The 14,241-nt window shown below is 40.2% G+C and overlaps 1 protein-coding gene across 1 annotated transcript in view; it reads left to right on the top strand.

Annotated features, from left to right (window-relative positions):
• Positions 1–13,841, top strand: part of LOC107092995 (AT-rich interactive domain-containing protein 1B-like) — a 133,724-nt gene extending 119,883 nt beyond the window's left edge. The window contains exons 11-18 of the mRNA XM_015387767.1: positions 2,062–2,203; positions 5,209–5,378; positions 6,132–6,264; positions 7,313–7,432; positions 7,529–7,604; positions 8,924–9,656; positions 9,747–9,877; positions 11,062–13,841. Coding sequence (XP_015243253.1) covers positions 2,062–2,203; positions 5,209–5,378; positions 6,132–6,264; positions 7,313–7,432; positions 7,529–7,604; positions 8,924–9,656; positions 9,747–9,877; positions 11,062–12,873 — 3,317 coding nt within the window. The 3' untranslated portion in view covers positions 12,874–13,841. The remainder of the gene's footprint in view (positions 1–2,061; positions 2,204–5,208; positions 5,379–6,131; positions 6,265–7,312; positions 7,433–7,528; positions 7,605–8,923; positions 9,657–9,746; positions 9,878–11,061) is intronic.
• Positions 13,842–14,241: the final 400 nt, after the last annotated feature.

Raw genomic sequence — 14,241 nt, forward strand, 5'->3', positions numbered from 1 at the left:
TGACACACATCCAGACTTTCACGCGTACACGCTACTTCCCCCTCTCGTCTGCCAGCTTTTTTTCTCCAGCTAAATGTGGAGCAGAGGGCATTTCAGTTCATTCTCCTTTCCACCTCTCCCCTCCACCTTTCTATGCAGTCGACTGGTCTGCTCTTGAAGAATGACAAACCTTTTAACCTTGGCTGACCCCTGGACTGTTTCCCTCTCCTCCACGTGGGCATGCGTCTGCATATTCATTCGGTCTGACACCGGGATAGCCCAAAAAGAGCTCAGTGACCCGTCTGTGCCCTCTTTTCTCACCTCTGCTCATCATCATGGGACACCATCTACCCCTCAGTCTGTCTCTCCCCTATCTGTCTCCTGTGATGTAGAGGCAGCCGGTATTGTTTAATAATTCAGAATTACCATGAATTTTTAAAGCTTAAGTCTTACGAGGGACTTTTTTTTTTTTTCTTAAGGAAACGTGGTACAGGGAGAGGCTGCTGAGGCTATTCCAGAGGAAAAAAAAGACTTTTTACACTAAACGCTCATTAGGAAACTTTCCTATTCCCTCAGTGTCTTTGTCATCTTTTTGCTCAACAGGGTTTCATTTTCCATTCATTCTGGGAATTTGTATCACTTGGTTTTATCTGGCTGGGGGTTGGGGTTGCACTAGGTTATAATTTTCCAGTCATCTGAATTAGGAATTGAATTAAATGAGGTGTAATAAGGAAATAGAACCCTTAACCAGTTTTTACCCCTGTCTGGATCTCCAATTTTGTTTAATTTTTGGGGAGTTTTTTTCAATCAGTGCTATAACTATTCAGGATTTAGGGAGCTGCTGGTAGTTTTTCTTAAACGTTTATTGTTAATGCCCTCTGACCTTTTTCGGGGTTTGTTCCCAAATAAAACCTATTCTCATTACTTTTCGTACGAAATCGTACAAAAAGTTATGCACCGTAATTTCGTACGTTTTGGATGTTTTTTTCGTCGTATGCGCATCTGACGCACCATTCACGAATCTAGAATATAAATTACAATTAGCCCTAACCCTAACCCTAAGATATAAAACAGCAAGCAACGTAGTTAGAGACATGAATAAGTGATGATTGCACTGTTTTTCCCAGTTTTACGTCCATCCGCGGATCTGCTTTTTTTTTTTCTGTCTGCCAGCGCATGCGCACTGATGTGTTTTTTTTAGGAAAAACGTCCAAAACGTACGAAAAAGGGTGCATAACTTTTCGTACGATTTCATACGCACTGATAATGAGAATATGTTGAATAAAAATGTATGATTGTAGCCCTTAGGAGTTGTACATTTTTCTGGCAGCTCTTATGATCTATTCAGTTCAACTGAGTTTATTGCTATAGCGCTAATTTACAACGCAACCAGATCATAAAGTGTAACTGATTCAGAGTTTTCTATCCAACACATAAAAAAAAATAATGCACCCACTTTTGGCATTTGCTTAATCATATTTAGTATTTAACTTAATTGTTTTATGTCCTAACCCACTAATATAAAACAATTGTGTTAAAGTAACTGAATACGAAGTAAATGCCAAAAACCGTTGCATTATCTTTTTCGGTGAAGGAAAAACAGTTGATTGCATCGACTCACTGACTGCAAGGCAATTCCTCACAGCAATGTTTGCATCTTTAAGTGAAATTTTGAAGTGTGATTATGTTAAATACTTTTGCAAGGCACTGAAGGACAGCTTCAGCTTTTAATAAAGTGATGCTCTGCTCTTAGATGACCTAGAATTTTTCTCCTCTCCCCTCCTTGCTGCGTCTTTGCTTCATGTCTCTGTTTCCGTCCTCGCTGTTTTTACGTGGAGCCTTTGCCATGGCTCAGTTCTCATGTTGGGCATCAGTCTGAGTGCTTTGGACATAAGCCCAAAGTTATCTCCCAGATACAGCACCTTGCTGTGATAAAATCTTACATTGTCTGCTTTAACTCAAACCAGCCTCCGTATCGCAGCAGAGGACCGCATGAAGCCCGGCCGCCTCAATCTGCAGCAGTTTGAGGGAGAAGTCAGGGAATCCTTCAGGTTTAGTAATAATGCCTCTCTTGTCTCCCAGCCAACTCAGGTGGCTCCCTCCAAGGTCCACAGACGCCGCAGTCATCTGGCAGCAGCTCTGCAGCAGAGACAGCAGGTGACCTGAAACCCCCTACACCAGCCACCACCCCACTGGGACAAGTCACTCCACTGCCCCCCAACAGGTATATTTATTCATAGCTAACTAAGTAGTTTATGTTTCCTGTAAATTTATGGGTAGTTAGCAATAAATGAGATGAACCAATGTGAGACTTTCGGAATGCAGATACTGATTTTAGCCCGCTCTGATTACAAAATGCTGATCTACGTTCTGGAATACCTGAAAATAACAAATGTGTAAAATGTAACTATAAATTATATCTGACAATCTGCAAAGTAAAATCCCCCAGTTTATTGGATGTATCTACAAATTAACCCTACATAAGAATCATTAAAGCGTATGTTATCTAATTTTTAAACCCTAATACTGTTTTCTTTGTTTCATTTTATTGCACAATATCGAATATAAAATAACCAGTTTTTCAACTTATTTCAATGTGATCATCTAGATATAAATGACAGTTGTGTCCAAGTTAATATGCAAAAAGAAAACTCCCAAATTTAGTGTTAATATGTAGATCTTTAGCTGAACTAGTCATAAACATTTAGGTACAAAAGCCTTAGCAAGAGTGTTTAGGATCAATAACGCATCTCTGTTACACAGCTCTGCAGTTTTCACCATCATTTCTAATTTTATGTTAAAGATTTGCCTGATTAGTGTGGTAAACATTACTAACAAGTTTATTCATTTTCTATACAGACAGTAGACACATAATTTCCTAATCCAACATCTTTCATGACAGTCAGAACTGGAATCTTCTAATAAATAAAACAGCATCTATTGTCTAATACATTCAGTTTCCTGATATCTAGCAAACTCTTAACTCCCCATTCCCAGCAGCCGGGTGTAGCTGTTTTTGCTCATGTATTATTTATTTATGTCAAATGCATTTGAGCAGGGACAATACTTATATTTGTAAGAGCTCTTTATTCTGTCTGTAGACCCTCTAGCCAAAAGCTAGATCAATGACTAAGAACCACACTAGGTGTTTAAGAATTAAACCTGTAAAATTGATAATACAAATAAACAGAGTTAAAACTATCAAAAAAGTAAGGCTTCATTAGAATTAAGAAGTTAATCAGGAAATCTGTTTTTACAAAGCAAATAATTAAAACCAGCAAAATAAGACTTCATTGAAAAATGGAAAATAGTAATGCATAAAACATGAACATGTTTCCACACAGAGATATTTGTCTCTGTTTGAGATGTTTATTTACCATGTAAAAGTTCCTAGGTTATTCAGTTATTTAATTACTGGTGGCAAACGTCCAAATCTCTGCTCCTTAAAATAAGAAAGATGTTTATCTAAATGATTCTATAATCTTAACTTTAATTACTTTATCAGAGCTTGTTTTAATTAAAACCTTGAAAGCTATCTGCAACAGTTGTGGGAAGAGTCAAAGCTGACGTTTTACTTTCGCCTCTGAAAATCAGTGCTAGCCATATGGAATGGCATACTTCGAGTATTTAGTAAAAAACATCTTTGAGATTTTTAACACTGTAGTCGTATTTGTAGTTTTCCGCTTTATCTGAGACCGGGTCGCAGGGGCAGCAGTCTCAACAAATTTCCCTCTACTTAGACACCTCCTCTCGACTCCTCTCGATATGGAGGAGTAGCGGCTCTACTCTGAGCCTCTCCTAAATGGAAAGCTCCTCACCCTCTCTAAAGGCTGATTTATACTTGGAAACTATGTTTTCTGAGTAGTTGTCGCAGTGAACAAAACGACGAGGTGCTAGAAGACCGAGGTGCCATGAAAGCTGGGGCTCTTTTTCCACCTGGATCCCCGCTCTTTTTAGCCCTCATGTCCCTCCGTTGTCAGACAAATTTGCCCCTACTTCTTCCTCTCCCCCTCGGCCGTATCTATATCCACAGCGTATAGCGCAGACTACGCTTCAATATTGAGCTTAAATCAAAAATATCTGCGTCAAGCTCACTGCGACACTCTGCTGCGGGGAGTATAACCAGCCCTTAAGGGAGTGCCCAACCACCGCTTGTATACAATATCTCGTTTTTTCGGTCATGATCCAGATTTCAAGACCATAGGTGAGGATTTGCCAGAATCCTTTTAAGGCTAGCCGACAGTCTTTCTCCATGGTCTCTCCAAACTCCTCCTAGGCCAGAGTTTTTGCCTTGGCAACACGCTCGGCTTCCCAGTACCTGCTTGCTGCCTCAGGACTCCTTCTCCAGCTTGACAGCATCACTTACTGCTTCTGTCCCCCACCGGGTTTTGGGATTGCTGGCTCGACCACACCTATGGGCAGCCCCGGCAGCCTCCCCAGAATCTGTGAGAAGCTCACCCAGAGGTGGGAGTTAAACAAGAACCAGATGTTACCACTCCTTGGTGATGGGTGGAGAGCTCCACCCCTCTCCCTATCCGAGTCTCCAGGACATTTGGTCGAGGGTCAAAAGATGCGACTACAAAGTTGACCATCAACTTCAAGCTTAGGGTGTCCTGGTGCACTGATGGACATACTTATGTCTGAACATGGTGTTGATTATGGATTGTACGTGACTTGCACAGAAGTCCAATAATGAAACACCGTTCGTCCCAATCACGCCCCTCCAGGTGTCACTGTTCTTTCCCTGATGGCTGTTAAAGTCCACCAGTAGAATGATGGTATCCCTAACCCAAACCCCCCAAGGATGCTAAGAAGGCCTGGTACACCGTGCTGCCCTTCAACCTGTATGCTGCAACAACAGTCTGAGGGCAAAGGGATGCTCTTATCAATTGGGGTAAACTCAAACATGAGATGGCTGTGCTGGGGGGGGAGACAAGCAGACCTACCCCCTGCCCTCCTGCTCTCCCCACAGGCCACTCCACAGTAGAAGATAGCCTCTCTTAAGTTGTGCTTTAACATTTTTTTTTTGTTACGGTCGTTAAAGACACTTAATGGAAACTATTTTTTAAATGTTGGTCTCAGTTTGGAATGAGTAACACTTTAGCCATAAAAACAGTGATTTTAACTGCATGTAAGGTGAAAAAGACATTCTTTTTAAGTCTATCATATGTTATTCATTCAACTATCAAGAAAATAAATTCCTAATTTTTGTTCTCCTGTATTGTCCAGGAGCAGTGTAAGCGTGCAGGACCCCTTCTCTGAGGTGAGCGACCCAGCCTTTCAGAAGCGAACAGGCAGCCTGCCCCCCTCAGCTCCGTACCAGCAGGCCCTCGGCATGCCTGACATGATGATGAGGATGCAGTATGATGCTAAGGACCCCTTCGCAGGGATGAGGAAGAGTGAGTGGGATGGACGATGTTGTACCAAAAAAATCTATATTACGATTTGGTTACACACTTTCATATTTTTTTTACATCAGGTTTTGTTATTTAGACACAAAACTTTAACTGATTTCAAATGTTACTTGTGATGGATGGAATTTAAAAAACAGAAGTTTGACATTTTAAAACTTGACCCTTAAACTTTCTGTAAAGATGCACACCTCTTTGGCAAAGTTAATCGCTAGTCTTGGAGCCATTGCTCTTTTTTCTGCCTTGTTGGTCTAATTCATTATTAAATCACCATGTCTCCTCAGATCAGGATAGATGTGTGTGTTTTATTAAACAAATAAATAAAGGGATTGTTTGCAGCATCACTCATCCCTTTTATCAAAAACATGAGCTATCATGAGATCTTGTTACTTAGCCTTTGTCTCCATTATTCCACTCATTGCATTTATTGCAGTTTTTCCTTCTTCAAACCTTTAATCCCTTGAATCCTGCTGAGATGCACCTGTTTTGACCAACCTGTGTTTTAGTGTTCAGAAGAAAAATGTAGATTTTCCTGGAAAGAAATGGCAGCTCCTCTAAAAAATGAGGAGAATGAAGTCTGAATGAATAATATGGTTGATGGCAGCTGCATAACAACACACAGAACAATAGGGCTAATAAGATAGACTGGGGAGTATTCATAGAGGGATGCTGCCCTCTAGTGGTAGATTAATGGTATTATTATAACATTTCTTTTTATTTTACTGCTTTATATTCTTGCAGTGGCAGGAGCTGATCCATATATACCAAGCCAGATGTCCAGTGGAGGTATGCAGGACTTGTACAGTCGGGCCCCATCAGGCCTGAACATGAGCCAGCGCTCCCAGTATCCATATGGACCAGGCTATGACCGCAGGTAAAATCGCACAATCCCAGACATTAACCAGCCAGTGTTGGGCAGATTTTATCATACAGTCATTATTATTATTATTCCAAAAAAAAGTTTAAAAAACAATCCACTGGACTTTGATTCCAAGTTTGAAGAGAATTCGCTTTTCATCCAGGAAACTTTTTAATTTCAACACTCCAAAAAATTGAAATCTAAATAATTCATTTTTTCTTAAAATAAGTGCATTTCGTCTTGAATTGAGGGAGTAAGTGAGACACTTTGCCAATTTCCATTTAGAATAACAAAATAATTGCATTTTCTTATTTCAAGAGCATATTATCTTTTTTTTTAAAAGTAAAAATACTCAAAATAATCATTCCATTGGCAAATCATTTTATTTACCTAGTGAAAGTAAGGGTAAATACACTTAATTTGATTTTTTTTCACTGATTTCTAGATCGTTTTTGCAGTGAAAATGTTAGAAATAGCGTAAAATTCGAGGCTCATACAGTAGCCCTACAAAGTCTTTAGAAAACATGTAATACAAAGTCCAATGGATTGTTTGTTTTTTTTACTGTTTTGGAATGACTATGACCTGGATGACTGAGAATATTCACCAGCTCATCAGCTAGTATTCATTTCTGTCTATTTCTATGGTTTTAAAAAAAGCATGTATTTTAAGCCCTTCAGTAATATCCTGGTCAAATACGGGAAATACGTAAATACAGGATACATATTTGGTCACTTTCTTTCAGAATTTGGGGAATTTAGAATTTTACTCCCTGCTAACTTTGAAGCAATGTCTGGAAAAAATTGCCCTAATGTTGAATAATACAGAAACAACATTTGCTTTTTTTTTTTTTTTTTTTTTTTTCCTTTTTTTTTTTGTTATGTTAAAATAAAAAATAAAAACTCTTTTAAGATTAGTCTGGAAAGGCAGCCAGACAGGTAGAAATAACCAAATAAATAAAACTACCTATACATTCAAAGTTTGATGCTATGAATTTCTCAACTGTATTTTGCATAAATGTGGGTGGTCTGTTAAGCATGACTTGTAGTCTTGTTTAATTCTTAGACCTGACCATATGATGGGGATGGAGGGAACCATGGGGCCTCCTGGGGGTCAAAACAACATGGGACACTCCAATAGTGAAGGCAACATTTATTCTCCCAGCAGATACTCTTCACAGCAGAGGTTAGCGGCTTTATTGTGGATTTAGCAGTAATTTCTTATTTTAAGATTTACAGTCTGTCAATAGATGAGAACTTTGCTTTGACTTCTGTATTTCAGACATGACGGCTATGGGCAGCAGTATCCCAGCATGCCGTATGGGATGCATCCATCTGGGATGTACCCACAGCAACAGGTGAGACACAGCACTGTTAGCTGCTATTTCATACCCAAGTTCACTGTTTTCATGCCTCCTGAAATGTGATACTGCCATAAAAGAGTGTTAAACTTTTTAGCCAAAATCTGGACAACTTTGACAAGAAAGGTTTGGAGTAGCTTATGAATTAATAATGTAAAGTCATGAAATACAGAATACTGTATTTAATTATTTAGTGTTGGCTGTTTTGGAAAGTCTGACAGTAAAATCTAAAAGATATATATATATTATTTGACATACTGTAGTACATAAAAAAAGGAATTTGTGCTGTTTTTGCTGTTGTACTGTTGCCAAGATCCAGTGTGCATGAATTGGCCCTTTGCAGCGGTGACATTTCAAGACTATAATTGTGTTATAGGAGAAAACAAAATACTTCATCAACCACCCTAGATGAGATCTGGGAATTAAAAAAAAGGTTTAAACAGTACCCTTTGAGAGACTTATGCAAAAAGACCATGTTGTTTTATTCTCCATTTAAAATGTACTTTTAAGGAGGTAAAGATCATGAACAGTTCATGTTATATACTTTTTCCGGATCACTATCAGGGTAAAGATGAACAGATATGAAGAGCTCTAGAGTTATGGTCTTCCAGCACAGAAAGTACTATTTGGTATAAGTAAGGTCTGCCAGTCTGTCATACTTTTTGTTAATCTCTAGATGACCTAGTACTCCAAATATTTTTAAAATATCGTTTTTCTCTTGAAGAGCTCGGTTTTAACAAGGATCAGACTAAATGGTGCAGATAATCCATGGCAAAAACAGACAGGAGTATTTTAAATGCCTCAGTAGTACAGCTGAAGAAATATCTTTCTGTGTGTTTTGAAGGTTTAATTCAATTCATTTCAGTTTATTTCTATAGCACCAATTCACAACACATGTCATCTCAAGGCCCTTTACAGTTCAACCAGATCATACAGTGAAATTGAGTCAAAGTTTTCTATCTAAGGAAAACCAGTTGATCGACTTATTGACTCGAATGCAACCCCTTACACTAAGCATGCTTGTAGCAACAGTGGAGAGGAAAAACTCCCTTTTAACAGCAAAAAACCTCCAGCAGAACCAGGCTCAGTTTGAGCTACTATGAGCAAAAGCAGAGAGAGCATAATGTTAGAGATTGAACTAACAGATTCTCCAGAGTTTAGAAAAGAGAGTAAAGTAAAAACCACTTGTCTAAATGTGCTTACATTTCTGAAAACCTTACATATATCCAAAGCTATTTTAACGTTAATGGCATTTATTTCAGGATTGGGCCTGTGTGTTTTTTTTCTGTGTACTAACAAGGACTTTGCTCAATCAGGGCTACAAGCGACAGTTGGATGGAATGTACGGTCCCCCGCCCAAAAGACATGAGAGTGAAATGTACGCCATGCAGTACACCAACCAGCAGCCAGATGTGTACAATCACTACGGGGGTGGGTACTCAGGCCCTGAGTCTAGACCCATCCAAGGACAGTTCCCTTACCCCTACCACCGAGACAGAATGGCTCCATCTGGCCAGAACCAGCACAGTATGATGGGTGGGGGGCCAACCTCTAACCATGCTGCTGAGGGACCAAACATGTGGCCTTCGAGAACAGATCTAAGCTATCCCTACCACGGCAGACAGGGGCCACCGTCCCAAATGCAGCCGTATGGCTCTGTCTGCAGGGATGACATGGAAGGTCGCTCCGCACAGGACCAGTGGCACCGTCAGCTTCCCTACATGTCATCCTCAGGTGGCATGGCCTCCATGTCATCACGCCATTCATCCTATTCCAACCCTCCATCCATGACCAACCACTTGCCTCGAGCGCCCAGCCCAGGGGCCTTCCAGCGCTCGATGGAATCTCGAATGTCACCCAGTAAAGCCCCTTTCATGTCCCCCATGAAGATGCCTAAGCCAGGGATGGCCATGATGGGCTCACAAGGCAGTGGACCAATGTGTCAGTTTCCTCCTAATCTGAGGAGGGACCTTAACTACCCTCCAGGGTCAGTAGAAGCCACAATGCCAATCCTCAAGCCAAAACGCAAGCTCACATCAAAGGACTGTGGTAAGACATTTCATTGATTGTTGAAATTACCTCATTTTCTGCTTCTCATAAATCCCTGCATATCTTTAATTCCCATTGTTTGGATTCCAGGGACGCCTGAAGCCTGGCGCGTTATGATGTCTCTGAAGTCCGGCCTACTGGCAGAAAGCACATGGGCTTTAGACACCATCAACATCCTGCTGTATGATGACAGTACAGTGGCCTCCTTCAATCTTTCTCAGGTAAAATCACTACAAGCCACATGATTAGCATATAGGTTCTGATTTCAGATTGTTTCATTTGTTTTTGTTTTTATAAAACTTTACCTGCAAGTAAAGATTTTTGTGCTGTTTCAAAATATATATCGGTAGAAGAATATTAATTAATTACATTAGAAAAAATATCATTTTTTAATCTAAAACTGGCCTTATGTATAACTTATCACAGAGCTGACATTTTAAACTACATCATTTTAAATTAGTAATCAGTAATCACTGCAGTTACAGATTTTGCGCTGCATATTCCAAAGCAGCACCTCATAATGTGACCCACAAAATAATAGTGGAAGAGACTTGGAGAAGATGACAACTAAATAAAATATTTTCTTCTCTGTCCAAAAGAAAATAAAAGATCACACAAAAATGGATGAGCAGACGTTTTATCCATTTACTTCTGCTTTTATCTCTACATTTTCAGCATAAATATGTTTCACCATTCTGAATTGTTTATCAAATTTAGATTCCTGAAGATGATCTCAAAAGTCTAGTGTGAATGCTGAACTCCACTTCAGGACCTCTTGTTTCAGAATGTGTGGATTCTTAAGGGCTGCTAAAATATGCAATTCCAGTATCTATCAAATTTGGATGAACGATAAATCATAAAACAAGACGTTTCCATTCAACTCAAGCCTTTCTGTTATCTGCAGAAATCCTCGCTCTCTCTAGGTGTTTAATAGCCAAATAAATACAAACATGTTCAAGAAATCACTGTTTCATGTCAGCATTTGCTTACATTGACTCTGTGTTTAAATACCTCATTTACAGATATTTAAATTCATAGTTAAAGAGTATTATTGTCATCCAGACCTGGAAGCTCAGTATGGTCCACTTGCCGATTAGATTAGAGTTTCAGCTCGGTGATCACAGATAAGGGCTAATCCATTTTAAAATAAGCAGATGCCAGTTCACAGCCTTCTTTATGCTTTACCAGGCTAATTGGATTACATCATAAACGATTAAGTCGATTTACAATCTTTTTAAACTCTGATCTAAAGACAGTTTATCATTAGAGTATCATTGTTGTTAAATTAAAGTTCGGCTTTAGTTTAGATAGTTTGCATTTTTATTATAATAGAACTATACTTTATTTGTTATAGACACAAGATCGTGCCTTCTTCGCTGATTTTCTTCTATCTTTCTTTGACCAGCTGCCAGGATTCCTTGAGTTAATCGTTGAGCACTTCCGACGCTGCCTGATTGAGATTTTCGGAATCTTGGAAGAATTTGAGGTTCGCACAATAATTCCCAAAAGCCAACTAGATACTGGTTCAATGCAAAATGAAGACGCTACCCATGACAAGGAAGCAGACTCTGCAATCCTAACTGGACCTAAAACATCCCCAGCAGTAGAAATTCAGGAGAAGCAAACAGGCGATACAGATGAGAAAAGACTACCTGTCACTGAAGAGAAGGCTGAGGTACGGAATAGGAAACAGGATCCCAATACAACCAAGAATAAGGAGAATCTGAATAAAGAGCAAGAAGGAAAAGAATTGGAAGTAGTGGACGCACATGAAATTAAAAAAGAATTTCCAGGTGGGCTTCCAGCGGTTTCAGAATCCAAACCTAAACAAGCCAGTAAATATGATAAACTCCCAATCAAGATTGTGCACAAAGATGACATGATTGAAGACATAACGGAGCGCTTGGGGTATGTCTCTGAGTTTGACAGTGGGCTGTTACACTGGCAGGCGGGTGGAGGTGACTCCACTGCACACATTCAGACACACTTTGAACTGCGAACTGATCCCTCAGCCAGGGATGGTACAAGAACATTGGACGAAAGCCAAGCAGAAAACAAGATAAAAGAGGGAAACAGGAAACCACTGAAACATATCACTGCAACTATTGACGATGTTTTGTGTGCCAGGGTTGACGCCCTGTCATATGCCCACCCTGCTCGATCATTGCCATCTTACCCATTCAGGGTACATCCGGACGGAGAGGATGACCATATTACCCTTCTGGAGGATGAACCTCGGTGCCTGGACGAAGCTCCACTCTGCACAACTTCCTCCTGGCAGGACTCACTCTCTAAGAGGTGCCTTTGTGTTTCCAACATCGTCCGGAGTCTGTCCTTTATCCCTGGGAACGACATGGAAATGTCTCACCATCCTGCCCTCGTTCTCCTCCTGGGCAGGCTGCTTTTGCTGCATCACGTTCACCCAGAGAGGAACCGGTCAGCACCAAGCTACCAGAGGGACGTACAACAGGAGCAGGGACTGTCTGGTGGCAAACAGGAGTGGTGGTGGGAGTGCCTGTGTCTGCTCAGGGAGAACGCCATGGTCACACTTGCCAATATTGCAGGACACCTTGATCTATCAACCTATTCGGACACCATTTGCCTCCCAATCCTGGATGGCCTTCTTCACTGGATGGTTTGTCCCTCAGCTGAAGCCCAGGACCCGTTCCCGTCAGGAGCTCCGCACTCTCAGCTCACTCCCCAGAGGCTGGTGCTGGAATGCCTCTGCAAGCTTAGCATCCAGGATGGCAACGTGGACCTCTTACTGGCCACGCCACCTTTCAGCAGACAGGAAAAACTCTTTGCTGTCTTGGTCCGATATGTTGGTCAGAGGAAGGCGCAGGTGTACAGAGAGATGGCGGTGGCTGTTATCTCACACCTCGCACAGGGAGACCCCACCGCAGCACGAGCCATCGCCTTGCAGAAGGCTAGTGTGGGTAACCTGGTAGCCTTCTTGGAGGATGGTGTCAGTATGGCGCAGTACCAGCAGAACCCTCACAGTTTGCTACACATGGGACACCCTCCAATGGACCCACCCAGTGTAAACATGATGTGCCGGGCAGCTAAGGGTCTGTTGGCCATGGCTAAAGTGGAAGAGAACAAGAAAGAGTTTGTACTGTACGAAAGCAGATTATTAGACATCTCCATATCCTCAGTGCTCAACACAGGAGTGGTCGCCATTGTTTGCCAAGTTCTCTTTCACTTAGGAAAATTATGACAGGACTCAGATGGCACACAGTACGGCTGAAGAGATATCTGTGGTTTTCTATTTTTATTTATCAAAATGACAGAACATGTTTGTGGGATTTTTTTTTAAAAGAAATATCTGCATTAATTGTGTCTATATATGTATAGCCTCTGAGCCCTGTTGAAGAAAAACAGGTTAGGGACATGAAAGGTCATTTTAATACAAATATTTAATACCTGCTGGTGATTGATGATTTATTTTTGTTTTGCTGTTGTTTACTTTTTCAGCCAAAGCTGCCACCAGATGTTGGTGCTGAAATGCATGTTTCTTTGAAAGTTAATGAGCTTTTTTTTTTTTTTTCAGTTTTATAAATATGAACATGCTCCTCAACATTTTTGTTGATAAAAAAAAATATTTATTTAAGACGTGACACTGTACAGTTGTTTGAACATTTTTTGCCAACAGCTGTGTGGAGGAAGGGCAGGAGGGAAATCAAAACATAAACTTTTAAAATTGAGATGCTTTTCTCTTCGTCGCTGGAAGATAAATTGTGCAATAGGACCAGAGAAAGTTGTCTCTTTCTTTTTTGAAAAATGGGAGGATGTGAAAGTTCAAGTAGCTGCAGTGCAAGCTTCAGGCCATGGTGAGGCAGCATTGCACCAGCCAATCAACAAAGGAGCTTAGCATCTGTCACAAACACACTTTCTAATTTATCAGTCATAGCCTCAATGATTTCACTGATGATCTTTGTGTTTAGCCAAACATGTGTGTTATGTCTGTGTTTATCATCAGTGTGTATTTAAAACTTTGTGCAATGGACGCACACGACTCTTTTGGTCTCTATCGTGCATCAAGGCAGAGGGGGGTTTCAGGCTATTATAACAAATTATTTTATTGTTGTTCAAATTTCTTAATGTTATTATACATATTTTGTTTATTGGGTCAGATATTTGAACATCCCAGATGTACCCAATGTTTCAATGTAAAAAAAAAAAAAAGACTCTTGTATGCATTGTATTATAGCTGAGAAAACAATCGCTTTGGTAATTAAAATGTGAAAGTGCCAGGGTGAGAGAATAACTACCACTACATAAAAAAACAGAACGTATTTCTTTTTGTTCTCCATTCACATTAATGGAAATATTTTTTAACTTTACAAAAAAAAATAAAAACCCACATGAAAAGAATTGTCAAAAGAATATCCTGAGAGCTCATTGTAAAATTTGCCTTTTTTCATATGACTTCTTGTCTTTTCCTTCTGTAAACACATTTATACTCTGTGCTGCACATGTCACAAATAAATGTATGATCGTTAAGCACTGGAGACGTTGCATTATGTCCTGACAATCTTAGGCCAATAAACAGAAATCGACTGCTTACTTCAGATGCAATTTATTG

The sequence above is a fragment of the Cyprinodon variegatus genome, unplaced genomic scaffold (genome assembly GCF_000732505.1).
Source record: "Cyprinodon variegatus isolate N-32 unplaced genomic scaffold, C_variegatus-1.0 Scaffold403, whole genome shotgun sequence".
In the NCBI taxonomy this organism is placed as follows: Eukaryota; Metazoa; Chordata; class Actinopteri; order Cyprinodontiformes; family Cyprinodontidae; genus Cyprinodon; species Cyprinodon variegatus.